Source organism: Egretta garzetta, unplaced genomic scaffold (assembly GCF_000687185.1).
Source record: "Egretta garzetta isolate BGI_Z169 unplaced genomic scaffold, ASM68718v1 scaffold792, whole genome shotgun sequence".
Taxonomy (NCBI): domain Eukaryota; kingdom Metazoa; phylum Chordata; class Aves; order Pelecaniformes; family Ardeidae; genus Egretta; species Egretta garzetta.
Window position 1 is genome coordinate 370219 of NW_009258950.1, and position 15396 is coordinate 385614.

Here is a 15396-nt window from a genome sequence, read left to right on the forward strand (position 1 = left end):
CCCCGGGCCGCTGCTTTTTGCCAGCCTCTCCCCGTCACCCCCCGCACGGCCGAGCCGCCCGGGCCCGGCGGTCTCCCCGCAGCCTCACCAGACCTTTCCCGCTAAACCTGCTACCCCTCTGCTTGCCGGAGACCCCTCCTCCCGCCCAGCCTTTGTCTGCGGTAGGGTGTTGTCTAAATTGGCAACCGTGCCTTCCCTAGGGGGGAAGGCATCGGCTCTGCGGCTGTTTTTTCTGGATCCTGCTTCAGTACCAAAGTCTTTGAAGGACCAGCTGGTCAGCCAAGAACGTGCGTTTGCTCCAGGGAAGTGGGCTCTGCAGAAGCACTCGATGGGTGATCATTACTGAATGCTAGATTCTAGTTCTCTGCCATCACAATCGTGGATACTTTGGGGGTTTTTTTGTGAAGTATTGGCAATTTAAATTCAATGTGTAATGTTAGAGATGTCACTCATAGCTAAAATGTTGTTGATCTGTTGCCTGATCCTAGGCATTTATGAAACATGCAAGCCTGAGGTCTACTGAAACAGAGCAATGCATAGAAATACGTAAGGTTCAGGTTCCCGTTGTACTCGCTGCGTGTGCATCAAGCACATGATGCTGGCTGTTTCTGTGTTTGAGATAAGTTTTGGATGCTGTTATTAATAAGGTCTCAGATATAGTCTGGTGTAGGTCTATGGGGTTTCTGTTATCAAGATTTCCTGACTCGTAATTCTCACAGACCCTACTCCTATAGCAGCCTTCTAATATCCCAGGTAACAATGTTCTCTGGATAATGACATTCTTTTACTTACACTCCCACAAAGACCAGGGGAGGTCATCGGAGGCATAACCACGAATGCCATAGTCTTAAAGCTGGGAAATCCCACTGGGTTGGGGTTTCCATATTGTTCACGTGTAAGTGAATACAGTAACGTCGTTCAGGATGCATGCTGTCATAGAGCTGTGGGGACGGTGCTCCTATTGAGCCCTTAAAAAATAGGCCGAGTGAAGTTACCTTCAGGTTTTCTTAGTGTCTGTATCAGCTGTCCATTTGTATTGAGAAGTTCCTGTAGGCTGCAGGTTTTAGATGTGCTTTGATACATCCAGGTGAGCTCTGGCTCCTGACAAAAGTGATTTCATGCAGAGTTACTCGGAATGTTACTTTTATTTCTCATTTGCAGATGAAACCCCACATTTAGAGATAAATTACAGGGCAAGGCTAAGACTCTTCTTGAAATAACAAGCAACAATAAGGTGGTAGTTTATGTTGCCATTTTTTCTCCCCAAATTTGGACTCCCACTGCACACAAAGCTGCTTTAGGCCTTTTTCCTCATTTGTTTTCAATAAAATATTTATTGGCTTTGCATGGGAGAGGTTTCAGCACCTGCTTTTAAGTACAGCCAGGAATCTACAGTGATGTGCTTTGTAAGATTGAAGCCATGGCTCACATACATGCACCAGAATAGATTATCATCCCATCCTTTTTCTGGTTTAGTATTTCTGAGAAATTCCCAGAACTTGCCCCATCCTTTTGTTTAATGTTGCTGAGGAGTGGGGATTTGATTCCTTCACCCAGGTACTTGGCTGACTGCAACATTTTTCTCCCCTCTTGTGGCTCTTTGTGTGGTCCTGTGCTACATTTTGCTCATGCAGTGGAAGACTGCTAGGGTTTGGGAATCCTAAGGGTATAATCTTCCCTCTTACTGCCTTTTGTTTCAGGAGTCGTCGTGTACTTTAAATGGACAAGTTAACGGGTACTGGTGTTTGTGGGTTTTTATCTTTCTTTTTCTTTTTTCCTTTTTTAAATAACTTTTCTGCAGTGGTTTCTGGTGACCTGGTTGCAAGGGCATTGAAGAGGCCTTATTTTGGCATTCCCTCACCCTTCAGAAATTTGACCAGTACCAAACATATGTACCTTCGTATGTGCTTATATTTGTGGAGCTAATAATTCATAGGTGTTCCCAACGCATTCCCACTTAAGTGAGTTAACATGCTTTTGAGGTAGGAAGCATCAGTTGAAAGTGTATGAACTGGAGGTGGTACTTCACGTGTCAAATGACACTGTAGCCTGGCTGGCTTGATGTAAAAGGGCTGAGCTGTACTGACAGCGCTTGCAGTCCCCGGGAGCAGGAGCTATTGCTGCGTATATGGTACGTTTCTGCCAGGCTGTCCATGCAGAGGAGCTGAGAAGATAAGTTCCCACAAGGCCCCAAGGGGTCTTTTCTGCAAAAAGCATGTGTTTGTATTTACGTAATGGAGGGGAATGTGGCTCAGAGATGGAGGATGACAAAAAGGAGAAAAATCCAGTGAAAATGGGTGTAGAAGGGCTGTGGTAGGGCTGGATGGGTCTGGGGTACTGAAGGGAGGAAGATGCTATCAGGAAATCTGAGTTAGTTTGTGGGGAGAATTGAATGCAGAATTAAAGGGAGGTGTTGATAAGATGTAGCAGACAATGGAAGCGTAAGGGGGAAAAGCCAGTATGGGGAAGGAGGCCCTGGGGAGGGGCTGGTGATGATCCAGGCAAAAGTGGACAGGATGAAAATGACAGGACTGAGTGTGTGTGTGTGAAAAACAAGTATGTGTAGGGGTGGGAGATTTGTTAGAAAAAAGGGAACGATGAAGGTAGGATGGTTTGGGAAACCAAAAGAGGCTGGAATAGGGATAGGCATTGCTTTCCTTGAAGCTCTGAAGTCCAAGGACAAATTCAGTGAAGAGTGCAGAAACCGCACATAGCAAGATGGTTCCTGTGCCATAAATAAGTAGCAGGCAATGAAGTGCTGCTCCCAGCTTGCTGGTTGCCTTCCTGCAGATGCCCGGGGAAGTTCCTGGGTGGGTGTAACCTTCCTTGCTCTGTCTGTAGTGTTTGTCTTGCAGCTTTTTTTTTTTTTTACTTGCTTACTTGCTGTATTTTTATTGATCAGGGTTGTAATTTTTTGGTTTGGGGAAGGGTAAATTCTTTAAAATGGGTAGGAATGAGGAACCACTCCTGTATGGTTTGTGGCTCTCTCCCCTCGGTGCTTCCCCTCCGCTGTCACAAAACCATCACATAATTTGATTTTGGGACTATTTCTAACTTGGAACAAATAAGGGGACATGGACTCTGTGGCTTCTACTAGAGGTTACAGTGCATGGCCTGACCAAGAGGTTCCTCACCATACTGAAGAGAAAGCACCAGGTAGTCTGGTGTTACCACATGATGTTGTTCCCATTTCTCGTACTTTTTACACTTGTCTTAATTGTCTGCTATGATTTAGTAAACCTTGGTAGATGAAGGTTCAAGGGTCTCACTTCAGTCTCCAGAGAGACAGCTATCTGGGCCCGTTTGTGAGCTCCATGGTCGTGATGTTCATGCAAACGATAGGTACATTTTACCTTATCCTGAGGTTGTATCTTACTGTGCTTGGTCTTTTGCAGACTTGGCTGTCTCTGCTTGCGTCTTTCCTATGAAATTTGTAAGACAAAGAGTGAAGTTGTTACTGGGATCTCTAAGTCTTAGAAAACTGTGAAGTGATTTAATATTTGGCTGCCAAGTTGCAAATGAATACGTGATTATTTTGGAAGGCTGTTGCTTCTTTGCTACAAGGCAGTGCTAGATAACATCTGTTACCTTAACAAAGGAGTTCTTGGCTCATGGTATCTTATTGTATGTTTGGGGGCTTTCCAGTACTTACCGCTAGATTGCTTGGGAATGAGGCTCACTTTTTTGCATTTACAGCAAACGTGATACAATTTCATCCTAGCAGGTTACTGGCATTGTTATATTGCTTGGAATCATTATGAAAAGATTTCGCTATTAGGAGCCCCTGCTGAGTGCCATGGAGTTATGGGGAAGAATACTAATAAACAGTTACTTCCAGGGAATAACTGTTAATTCTTTCATGTTTTTTAAGACATTTCTATTATGGTTCGAAGCTTTTATTTTTCTAGATCTGACAAGCATGTCTTTTAAATCTGAAGCAGGGAACTGAAAGCACCAATCCCCAAGTCTCAGTGATGCCATTCTAAAATGCTAAAATTCTAAACAATACTGGGTTTTGTGTGAATTTTCTTTCTTTCTCTTCCCTCTCCCCTCACCAAAGGAAAAAAAAAAGCCTTGAAGGAGAAGGCTTTGTCTTTAAATATGTATTTATCAAGCAGTAAGGTTTTAGAATTACTTATCACCGCTTCAGCATGCAAATGCTGAAAGGCATTTTCCATTCCATAACTAGCAAATGCCACTACAGTTTGGGTTTCTGTCAGACTTTGCAGGCTTAGTCCTCCAATGCACTGAGTATTACCGGTGAGTTGATTAGCGTGGATTTTATATACTTAAAACCTTGCAGGATTAAAATCTGGTGGGTTTTTTAATACATATACATGGCTATTAAAATATGTATTAAAAATGCTTGGCTTGATATTCTAGACAGACAAGAAGCTATGCATAACATAGCTTAAAATATGGAGCAATACATCGTATTAAATTATGGAGGAAAACCAAAGGAGAGTTTTATTCTTTAGACTGGAGGGAGGGGATGGGATGCGGTGGGGTGTTCAGCACCTGAGCTCTGGACAGCGGCGTTTGCAGGACCAACAGCTCCTACGCTCAAAATGCGGGACGTAACGCAAATTAAAAGCGTCACCGTTCCTCGTGTTATGGCATACTCCGGTGCCGCAACCAGGATCCAGTGTAGGCCAAGCTTGAGATCCTGGTCTTTTATGTAGTACTGTATTTCATACACTATTAGCAGGCATGCTTTATAACAATTAAAATAATTTGCTCATATGGCTAAAATAAAAGCTGAGCTTAAATGAGAATTCCGACCAAATGAGCTTTACATTCTGAGGAATTATAAAAAGTTTGATATTCTGAGCAATAAAATAATTTTAGCACCCCAAGCTTAGAAAGGAGTTTTGAGTGATTTAACGTCAAGAAGTTGAAACAGATGGAAATAAACTGTTTGTGTATGTTTTTTCTGTGGATGCATATGATAGTTTGCAGTGTGCAAATATAGTTTGTAGAATAGTGGCATAGTATCACTATGATAATAGTGATATGATAATGATGATTTTTAGTGAAATGAGTTGTGCCAAACTGCATGGTTAAAGAGGGTATTACTGCATTTTAAAAACATTTTGTCAGTGTACTTCTTAACATGTGCCTTGAATCCACTGTGAAGGCAAAAATTCACAGAAACAGGTTGAAATGTAGTTGTTGAAACATGTAGCTGAAGTCTTGTGTTCATATTTCAATTGTGTTTTTTTTTTCCTTCTGAGCTAAATGAAAATAATAACCATGTTTTTTTTTTTTCTTCTTTGTTTCTAGGGGTTGATACAAAATTGAAATTCACTCTTGAACCATCTCTAGGTCAAAATGGTTTTCAGCAGGTAATTTGTGTCTTTTTTTTTCTTGAGTTTATGAAGGACTGGGTTCTCTTTAATCGAGGTACTTGCCCTAGTTCAAAAGTGCATCTGTCATCGTAATGTCAGCATATTATTTGCAATTGCATCAAGAGCTGTTCCATTAGTATTTGGAAAATTCAATAGGCTTTTATTGTTTACTCAGATATCTCATAAGTCTTTGTATCCTAGAATGTTATATTTTTATTATATGATTAAGTAATTAATCTGTATTTTCCCTGTGAGTGGATTAAGCTGTTAAACTCTGAGATGTGCACAGTAAAACGAAACAAATGTGCGTGTGTGCAGTGTTGTCAATGTTGCTATAGTGTTGCCTTAAACTAATGGCAGATTTTACACATTTTTGGATGCTTTTGCTTTTAGTGGCATGATGCACTCAAAGCAGTGGCCAGATTGCCAACAGGCATACCAAAAGAATGGCGGAGAAAGGTAGGTAGACCTGTATGCTTTGTGGGACATATTGCCTGTGGGTTTCTCAGGAGAGGTGAATGACATCGATATTATCAGTGTTTTTTAACACATATTTGAAAGTTTTAAGTTTCAGTTGTACTGGGGATTTTTCCAAGTTTACATTCTTCGGTGGTAACCTCACAGGGCAGCTGGAGAGACTGAGGAGACAGGTAAAGATGGTGTTTTCAATAGTCAGACTCCTTCTGCTTGGGGCTTAGGTAACTCGTTCTGGTGCAGATGTTATTGCTTCATTCTGTCAGTCTCGAGGAATTGCATTGGTGAAGCTGCCCCAGCAGCTGGAGATGAGCTGAAAGGAGAGCAGATCTCCAGTGTAGGCTGTCATACTTACGGTGAAATTGATAGATGCTAGGGCTGACAAGAATGTTCACAGAACCGTTTGATGGAGGAAAGGCAGGTTGCTTAAAGTAGGAAGGTTCAGAGTCAGGAGTGATACAGAATGGTAGAGTGCGCCATTAATGGGAAATTGCACTGAGTTAGTGTTGTAGGAAAGGGTCCAATGGGATTTTGCTAAACTTACTTTATTGGTTTCTTCAACAATGTTTGAAGTTCCCTAGCCTAAAAAAAGGCATGTCTGTTCATCCTTTCTTTAAAACTGAGTCAGCTTTAAAAATGCAATTTTGATAAAAAGAATATTTTTAAAGCTTTATAAAATATATGTAATTCCATATATTTTTGACACATCAGATTAATTTCCTTTGCCTGTTTTCTTTTGGTATCTTTCCAAATGGAACTGTTCCTCTTTACAAGGAAAACAGAAGACTTATAGTGGCATTGTTTTCCTCACACCACTATGATTTTGTTTTTAATCTACAACTCTAGTGAATCATTATATTCATCTAACAGCCTTTTTTTTCTTTCCTGAAATGTTCTTTTCCCACACTCCAATAAGTCTCTCACGCACTTTTCTGTGGTACGTGAGTGGCAGAGGTCATAGTCACAGAATGGTTGAAGTTGGAAGGGACCTCTGGAGGAGGAAGGAAGGAGGCTCTACAACCGCTCTGGGCAATCCGTGTTACTGCTCTGTCACCCTCACAGTAAAAAAGTGTTTCCTGATGTTTGGACAGAACCTCCCGTGTTTCAGTTTGTGCCCATTATCTCTGGTCCTGTCACTGGGCACCACTGAGAAGAGCCTGGCTCTTTGTACCCTCCCTTCAGGTATTTATATAAGTTGGTAAGATCTGCCTTCTCTTCTCCAGGCTGAATGGTCCCAGCTCTCTCAGCCTTTCATAGAATCATAGAATTTTTCTCACAGGAGAGATGCTCCAGTCCCTTAATCATCTTTGTGGCCCCTTGCTGGACTCTCTCCAGTAGCTCTGTATCTCTCTTCTACTGGGGAGCCCAGGACTGGACCCAGCACTCCAGGTGTGCCTCACCAGTGCTGAGCAGAGGGGGAGGATCACCTCCCTCAACTTGCTGGCAGTGCTCTGCCTGATGCTTTCCAACTGGGTGGTCCCCAGCATATACTGGTGCGTGGGGTTGTTCCTCCCCAGGTGCAGGACTTTGCGCTTCTCCTCGCTGAATTTCATAGGGTTCTTGTCAGCCCATACGTCCTGCCTGTCGAGGTGCCCTTGGGCTTATCAGCCAGTCTTCCCAGTTTTCCGTCATCAGCAGACTTGCTGAGGGTAGTATGCTCTCCACATCATCCAACTCTGATCTCTGTCTTTTCCTTCTCATTCTGCCCATCTCTCTCTGTTTGGTCACACATGACCACACGATGCTAACCAAAGAAGTAGCGTTAAAAAATGGGATGCGGTCTTTTCGCTGCCATTCCCTGTTTTCCCAATGATTTTAAGGCAGATACCAAAATAAAGGAAGCATTTTGTGTTGGCAGCATGCTGATTGCCTCCTTTGCTGGCAGCAGCAGGAGCAGGGTGACATCTGCATTATTGCTGTGGCATGTGACATTTGTTTTCTGAGGATGGCAGAGATAAAGAATGCAGTCAAACAACATCAGTAGGATGTCAGCAGTGCCAAGGGCTGCTGGGAGGCAGAACAGCAGCATTCCTCTGCATGGGTGGCTTTGCAAAAGTGTGGGAAGGGACATTTAAATGCAGAAAACATGAGATTCTGGGAGCTGTCTATAAATTCCTTCATCATGCAACTATCTAAGTGTTTAAATCTGTGGGAAGTGTCTGAATTGCTTTTCTCACTTGAGCGAGTTAATGGCTGATATAAAACTCGGCCAATTTGCTTTCATGATTTCTTTCCGTTTCCTGAAGAGAAAGAATTCCTTTATTGTTACTTGTCGTCACTGTATGATCTGTCATGTGTCTTTCCTGGTTCAGGAGCTTTTCAAATGTTTAATAAAGGTCCAGCCTTTGCCTTTGATACACATGCATCTGGTAATTATTAGGCTTTAAAAATAGTCAAAATGTTTGTTTTCGGAACTCCCACCAGTTTAGGAAGCCCTCTTGTAAGAGTAAGTTACTCTGATCCAAGTGATACTTTCAGATCAATCCCAAAGACCAGGTTGGACGGCGCTCTGTGCAACCTGATCTAGTTAAACGTGTTCCTGCTCACTGCAGGAGGGTTGGACTAGATGACCTCTAAAGGTTCCTTCCAACCCAAAACTTTCTATGATTCTATATTTAGACGCTATTTCTTCTTGAAGCTGATCAGAAGAGACCTCTGGTAAAGAACTAGATTTCTTTTGTGGGTTTTCCAGGAGATGGACCCATGGTTGAGTTTGAGGAAAGCCTGCAGCAGTGTTACCTTTTAATAGAACTCCTTGCTGGTTATGAGGTTAGAAGGGCTGAACTGACTGTGAGGGTTCTTGCAGGAGAGTGTGCTTCCATCTTGAAGGGACCCTGTGGACTCGGTTTCTGACAATGGACTTGCACCTTTGTAAGCCGTTCACAGATCTGGATGCTTAATGCTAACTGTTTCCTTCCTTTCTGTTTTAGGGAGCAAGGTATTACTTTAATTGTGCAAAAATTGTTGTAGATCTAGTCCTCTTTTGCATATTTCAAGTTGTAACAGCAGATCACATATGGGTAAAGCTGATGAGTTTCATCTAACAGTATATATCAAAACTGTTCATATTTTATCTGAGAAATAATTCATTTTGTTGACTTGCTTTGTGTATTTCTAGGTTTGGCTGACACTAGCTGATCAGTACTTACACAGTATAGCCATTGACTGGGATAAAACCATGCGTTTCACATTCAATGAAAGAAGTAATCCTGATGATGACTCTATGGGCATCCAAATAGTAAAGGTAGCCAGCTAATTTGTTATTTTAATTTTTTAATGAAAAGTTGAATTTTTTTTTTTTAATAGAGAGAATTTGGATTTATTTTGTTCTCTGCAACTGCTTTGGCAAAAATTGCATTTTATTTCCCTTTGGCCCAACAAAATTATATCTTCAGCTTCTTTGGTCTGTCTTCTGCACTGGTCTGGTTCGTGTTAGCTAGGAAAAAAATTGCTATTATTGTTTTGGGGTTTTTTTCCTCAATTTCTGATTTTTATTTTAAAAGAAATACTGGAGTTTAATGGAGACAAAGGAACATCAATGGGTTTTTTCTCTTCTCTAAAAATAAACACAATTTTTTGCTGCAATTAAAAAGTATGTTTTATAATACAGCAATTGAGCATTTTTCAGTTATTTTACAGGAGTGAAACACCTTTGTCTATGTATATTTCTCAGCTAATTAAGGTTTAATATTTAAAACAGTGGGCCATTTTAGGGAAGAACTTAATATTTTTAATTTAATTTAATTTAAAATTAAGATTTGTACTGCTGTGGTGACTTAAATGTTAGTCTATTTACCTGTTTAGGAGGTATTACTCTATTTAGGAGGTACTTGTGTTTTATAGTCACCTCAATTAGAGCATGCGGAGCAGAGTACTTTGTGTTCCTGATTATTACAGTTGTCATCTGCACTTGGTAATTTAAGCTTACAGGTATTGCTTATGAAATATTAAACTTTACAGTACATGTTTTGCCTTTCACGTATAAATTGTTTAAATCTCAAGGACTCTGTTTCTGTTTTTTTCTGTTTTGAAAACTTAGTTGCCTAGCAGTTCTTTTGTACTTAGATAAAAACAGTTGCTCTTTTTTTGTTCAATTAAGCAGCTGTTACGTCTTGCCTCTTTGAAACTTAGATATCTGTTAATCATCTGTGACAACTTCATATAAATATCTTTTAGATAACTTATTTAACAGTTTGCTGAATCTATTTCTGTTCAGTAAGGTAAAGGTTTACAGATTAAAAAAGAAACGTCACTGACTTTGGGAGTACATACTGGGAGGGTGGAGGTGGGAGGAAAACTGGGACAGGCAGGAGAGCTAAAGGGAGAAGGAGGATGCACATATTTTCTATCTGTTCTTGTCTTTTCCTTTTTTTTTTTTTTTTTTTTTTTCCTTTTTTAAAGGACCTTCACCGAACTGGTTGCAGTTCTTACTGTGGCCAGGAGGCAGAGCAAGATCGAGTGGTACTAAAACGTGTTTTGCTGGCTTATGCCAGGTGGAATAAATCTGTTGGCTATTGTCAAGGATTTAACATACTAGCTGCACTTATTCTGGAAGTAATGGAGGGCAATGAAGGGGATGCCCTGAAAGTGAGTAAATTTGTTTTAAGTGTTGAAGATTGCTTTTACTTAGTAAACTAGAATACAGTGCATGTATTTTGTAGACAGCCTAAAAGAGCAGTACCCAAAGGAGTTAATCCATTTATATCTGCGGATTGTTTGTTATCCTGTCTGAGGTACAATGAACAGTTTAAATGTTATCACTGTTAAAATTTTTTTTGAACAGAAACAAATGAGGGCTTGGCCATAATAAAAATAAATGGGAACACTGCTACTGGCTTTAGAATATCTTATCCCATAATCCCAAATCTGCTTCCAGACACCATAGGTAGCTGAAACCTTCGGATTCCATTATCAACCTCTTGCGTGGCAGTAGCATGCGAGGCAGTTAATAAATCTGCTGCATTTTAAAGCAAATTCTAGGAAAATACAAAATAAATATTTAAAATGAAAGGATATCACTTTGAAGCTACTTTCTGAGCTACATTAGTCATACAATGTTTTATTTTTTAGACATTTTCTATTCTAATTAAAAGAAAACTTCATTAAATGTATAATATATCAGAAAATGGAAATACAGTTTACTACAGGAGGTGGTTTAAGGTTTGCCAAGATCACGTGCAAATTTCCTTAAGTAAGCTTCCTCATATGTGTGATTTGGGGTCAAATTAGTAAAAGATGACTGTGACTCTTAAGATACCGAGCATTTGTTTTGCCTTAGACAATGACTTAAATATGGTAAATATTTGAATTCACTCAGAGCTCCTAAAATATAAAGCTTGTGTAGTAGAGTCCAGCTAGCTGGTTTTTCGTACTTCATTCTATATAACTATCTGTAATAGGAAGAAAATACCATAATATCCCCACTTTATATCAGAGAGTAGAATTTCCTTTCAGTAATTCGTGCTAAAAACTTCTTTGGTATTTTTACTATACTCAGTCACATTTTATTGTGATCTTATACTGTCCAGAAGCTCCTAAAACACATTATGATAATACAGGAAATGTGATCACCCAAGGTTTATGAAGTACAAATTGTTTATAAGAACTGCGTGCATCCTTATATTACTGGATTGTCTTTTACTGCGAATGGTGTCAGGCTCCTTGTGCTAAGGAGACAGTGGAACGGCACCAGGCTGCCCTGGGGAGGTAAAGCACCGAAGGCTGTTAGCACCAAAATGGGTCTTACATGGCAAAAATAGGAATGGAAAATAAAGTAATTTCTTTTCCAGACTTAGTCCGTGGGCTTTTCAGGGTTGGAATTTCCCCAGAAGAGGAAGGGAAAAGGGAAGGGGAAAAAAGTGGGGGGAAGGAAGGAATTGGGGGTTAGCATGTGGCTGTTTCGTTGTTGTCATGGTGCCGTCTAAAGCAAGTGAGGAGTGCCTTCAGAACAGCTGCAGAGGCTGTTGCCTTAAAACTGCCCTCAGGATTGGAGCTATGGGGAAGCTGTGTTTGGATTATTGCAGAGTCCAGGAGTTCAGGGAGCAAGGGGATTCTTGGGACTCGCCAGTCAGGTCCCCTTTCTGGGAAGGATGTTATAAGCAAAAGCTCTGTGTCTGGTAAGTGTATCCCAGAGGCTGAGAAACAGCAGGTACTACTGACACCATGGGGCTTTAACAGCACGGGACCCCACATGGTAGCTTCAGTGAATGCCCAGCCAGGGATGCTTGAGTCTTCACTAGTTAAGGTAAGCATGTTGAAGTTAAATCCCTGAAGACGCCTCAAAGTTAGCCTACTGAAATTATATTAAGCAGGAAAATCACAGCTTGCATGTGTAGAAGCTATCAAAGTATGCATAAAAATCTAATAGATACTGGAACTTAAAAAACATTTTTTTCCTGCACAGTACTGTGGGGAAATACTACAAAGTCAAATAATAAAAATAAATATGTAGAGATGTGTCATGAAGAAAGCATCTATTGCAAAAGGTAAATACATGAAACTGCTTTTTAAGAAAAACATTCTCAAAACAATTCACGTCAGTGGAATACAGTGTCGCAAAAAGATTTCTGTTCTTTCCTATGCTTTCATATAACTGAGATTTCTGAAGTGATACCATGCAGTGGGAAGGGAGCAAAAGACTGTATGAAATGGTTTCTTTAAGGTAGGGATTTATGGCTTATGTCGTAAGAAATTAATGAAAACACAAATAGCATACTTGTAAACGAATGTTGATTTATTAAATTATTCTTCCATTGGTTGAAATATATCTAAACCAGAGAAAGCGTATTTTTAAAAGACAATGAGGTGTCCCAGTATTCAGCAAAGGTAAGGGAATGCATCTGACAAAACATGGGACTCCACCTTAATTGTGTAGCATGCTTTGTCACCTATTTCCTTTCAATCCTTAAAACTTAACAAAACCAAAAATATCAAGAATGTGTAAGAAGCTATTGATTTGCCTGTACTGACTGCTGATCTACATGCTTTAAAACATGGAACAGAAGATTGCTATTGCCCAAAAAAATCCTGCGAGGACAAATGGTAGTGTGCGGTCACGAGCAGCTGGGATTGAAAAGGAAGCAATAAGACTATGTAAGGTGGTGCTATTGGAAGTCCAGTGTCTGCCAAGGTATTTTTGTGGGCATGTTATGAAAAGGGATTGGAAGGAGGATTGTCTCCTGTGTGTGAAGGTGCCATGCTCCTCTCAAGCAGTAGAGGCTGTATGGGACACTCGTCTGAAATTTTAACAAAGGAGTAACGCAGAGTTGAAGCAGACGGGATGACTACGTGCAGGCTCTCTGGTATGTTTCATAGAGCGGCCGTAGAGATTGTAAAAGATCCTGAGGTGAAGGCCAGCATCTTCTGTAGGGCTGATGATATACATCAACTTCTGCGTATTTCTTTGTTGCATTTGTTCATTTTCAAAAGTTTGACAGTATCCTGTTAATACATTACCATCCATGTAGTTGAGCTAGCTCACTGGAAACAGATGTCTCTTCAAAATGTTTCATGCTGCTTAATTTAGCACCATCTAAAGTGACAAGATGAAGTGCAGCACACGGTAACACATCGCAGTAAAATATGTGGAGGATGTTTTTTAAAGAACAGTATCTTGCATTTTGGAACAGAAAAAAAAAGATGATTTGGAAGATCAGTTTTCTAGTTGTGGCAGTTAACAACCAGAGAAGGGACAGTGGAATGTTCCAACAGTGTGGAGAATCTCATAAACATGTACAGCACCAGAAGTGCCAAAAGTTGCCTTTGGTTTGAGTAATGCGTCCAATTTGGGCATAGCTTACTGTGACACTCATTTCGGTCATTAATGGTTCATAAATTCTGGACAGCTTCAAGAGGCCTTTGCATCTTGATTGCTTGTGGATACGTAGGGTACCTGTGGATGCTTAAAATGATAATGTCTTCTCCCCATATAAATGCAGATACCAGAGGCATCTGTTGCCACCGGCTCCAAGCCATTCTTTAGTGAACAAAGAACTTTAAAATTCTGGGTTTTTTTTGTTATTCCTAGAAAATAACTGGCTCTGTAAGTCCTACATGATTATATTTCATTTTCCCCACAGATCATGATTTACCTCATTGATAAAGTGCTTCCTGATAGCTATTTTGTCAATAATCTCCGTGCTCTCTCTGTGGATATGGCTGTTTTCCGAGATCTTTTACGAATGAAGCTTCCTGAACTGTCCCAGCACTTAGACACCCTGCAAAGAGCTGCTAACAGAGAAAGTGGAGGTAGAGTCAACAGAAAATGCTATTAAATTGTTTTTTGCTATTGTTTCATCTGAGCACTGGTCTAAAAATGCAGTCGTTTAAGTGTTTACATAATTGCTTAGAATACATATTTTAAATTGTTAAGGTAAAGGATGACTGTTTCCATTTTCCAACCCTAACCTAAATAACATAACATAAATAGGTGGTTCTCTCAGGAAAAAACAAAGGGGAAGTAATTTGGTCCCACCACTAAATGCAAACAGAATCATGTTGACAAGGATATGAAATGTACAGAGTGACAACACTGTAACACACAGCTTAGTACAAGGACCACCTTGAAAAGGTTGTTTCTCGCCTTAGCTCAAGATACCTGGCCTACCATTGCTCCTTGTAGCTGCTAGCTTACACAGCTACTCTGGGAAGAGTTACAATGTGAGCCACTAGCCAGTGGCTGGTTAGTAATTCTTCACCTGGATGCCTAGCAATACACAGGTGCAAAACTCAGAAGTACTTCTTGGGTTGCTACCTAAGAACTGGCTTTGCACTGTGATTATTTTTTTTTTCCTGGTATAGCCTTCCCTCTAGACTTTTTTTATTTTTTTTTTTAAACAAGATACGGCTCTTTTATTTGGGAATGTTTTGGGGAGGGTGGGGGTTTTGTTTTTGTTTGGTTGGGTTTTTTTTTCAGTCTGGAAGCTAAGCGCACCCTGAGTTCCGTCTTAGAAAAGATATTCTACCATGTTCCATGTAAATAAATTGTGACTGTGCCCAAACTGTATAAAAACAAAGAAAGGGTATCAAGGAAGTATTTGCTGTTTCAAAGTGTTTTCACAGGCAGCAGCCTCTATGTTCATGGCCTTCAGTGCATCAGTCGATACTAGGATGTACAAAGTGTTCTGTCATGGTCTAAGCCCAGCCACTCGCTCACTTCCCCCACAGTGGGATGGGGGAGAGAATCAGAAGAGTAAAACTGGGAAAACTCATGGGCTGAGATAAAGACAATTTAATAGAGAAAGCAAGGGTTGTGTGTGCAAGCAGAGCAAAACAAGGAATTCATTCCCTGCTTCCCAGTGGCAGGCAGGGGTTCAGCCATCTTCAGGAAAGCAGGGCTCCATCATGCCTAAGGGTTACTGGGGGAGACACAAGCCATCACCCCGAATGTCCCCCCCTTCCTTCTTCTTCTCTCAGCTCTATATACTGAGCATGACGTCATATGGTCTGGACTAGCCCTGTGGCCAGTTGGGGTCAGCTGTCCTGGCTGTGCCCCCTCCCAGCTCCTTGTGCACCTGGCAGAGCAGGGGAAGCTGAAAAAGTCCTTGACTGGTGTAAGCTCTGCTTAGCAACACCT

At 40.7% G+C, this 15396-nt stretch overlaps 1 protein-coding gene across 3 annotated transcripts in view; it reads left to right on the forward strand.

Moving 5' to 3' along the window:
• TBC1D30 (TBC1 domain family member 30) overlaps nt 1–15396 on the forward strand; it is a 59744-nt gene that overhangs the window by 29051 nt on the left and 15297 nt on the right. For 2 of the 3 annotated variants that reach the window (XM_035889932.1, XM_035889934.1), the window contains exons 2-6: nt 5284–5345; nt 5742–5807; nt 8941–9066; nt 10224–10409; nt 13901–14069. In XM_035889932.1, the coding sequence (XP_035745825.1) occupies nt 9001–9066; nt 10224–10409; nt 13901–14069 (421 nt within the window). In that variant the 5' untranslated portion in view covers nt 5284–5345; nt 5742–5807; nt 8941–9000. Of the gene's footprint in view, nt 1–5283; nt 5346–5741; nt 5808–8940; nt 9067–10223; nt 10410–12715; nt 13124–13900; nt 14070–15396 lie in introns of those variants that run through there. The other variant, XM_035889933.1, reaches the window with a different exon arrangement.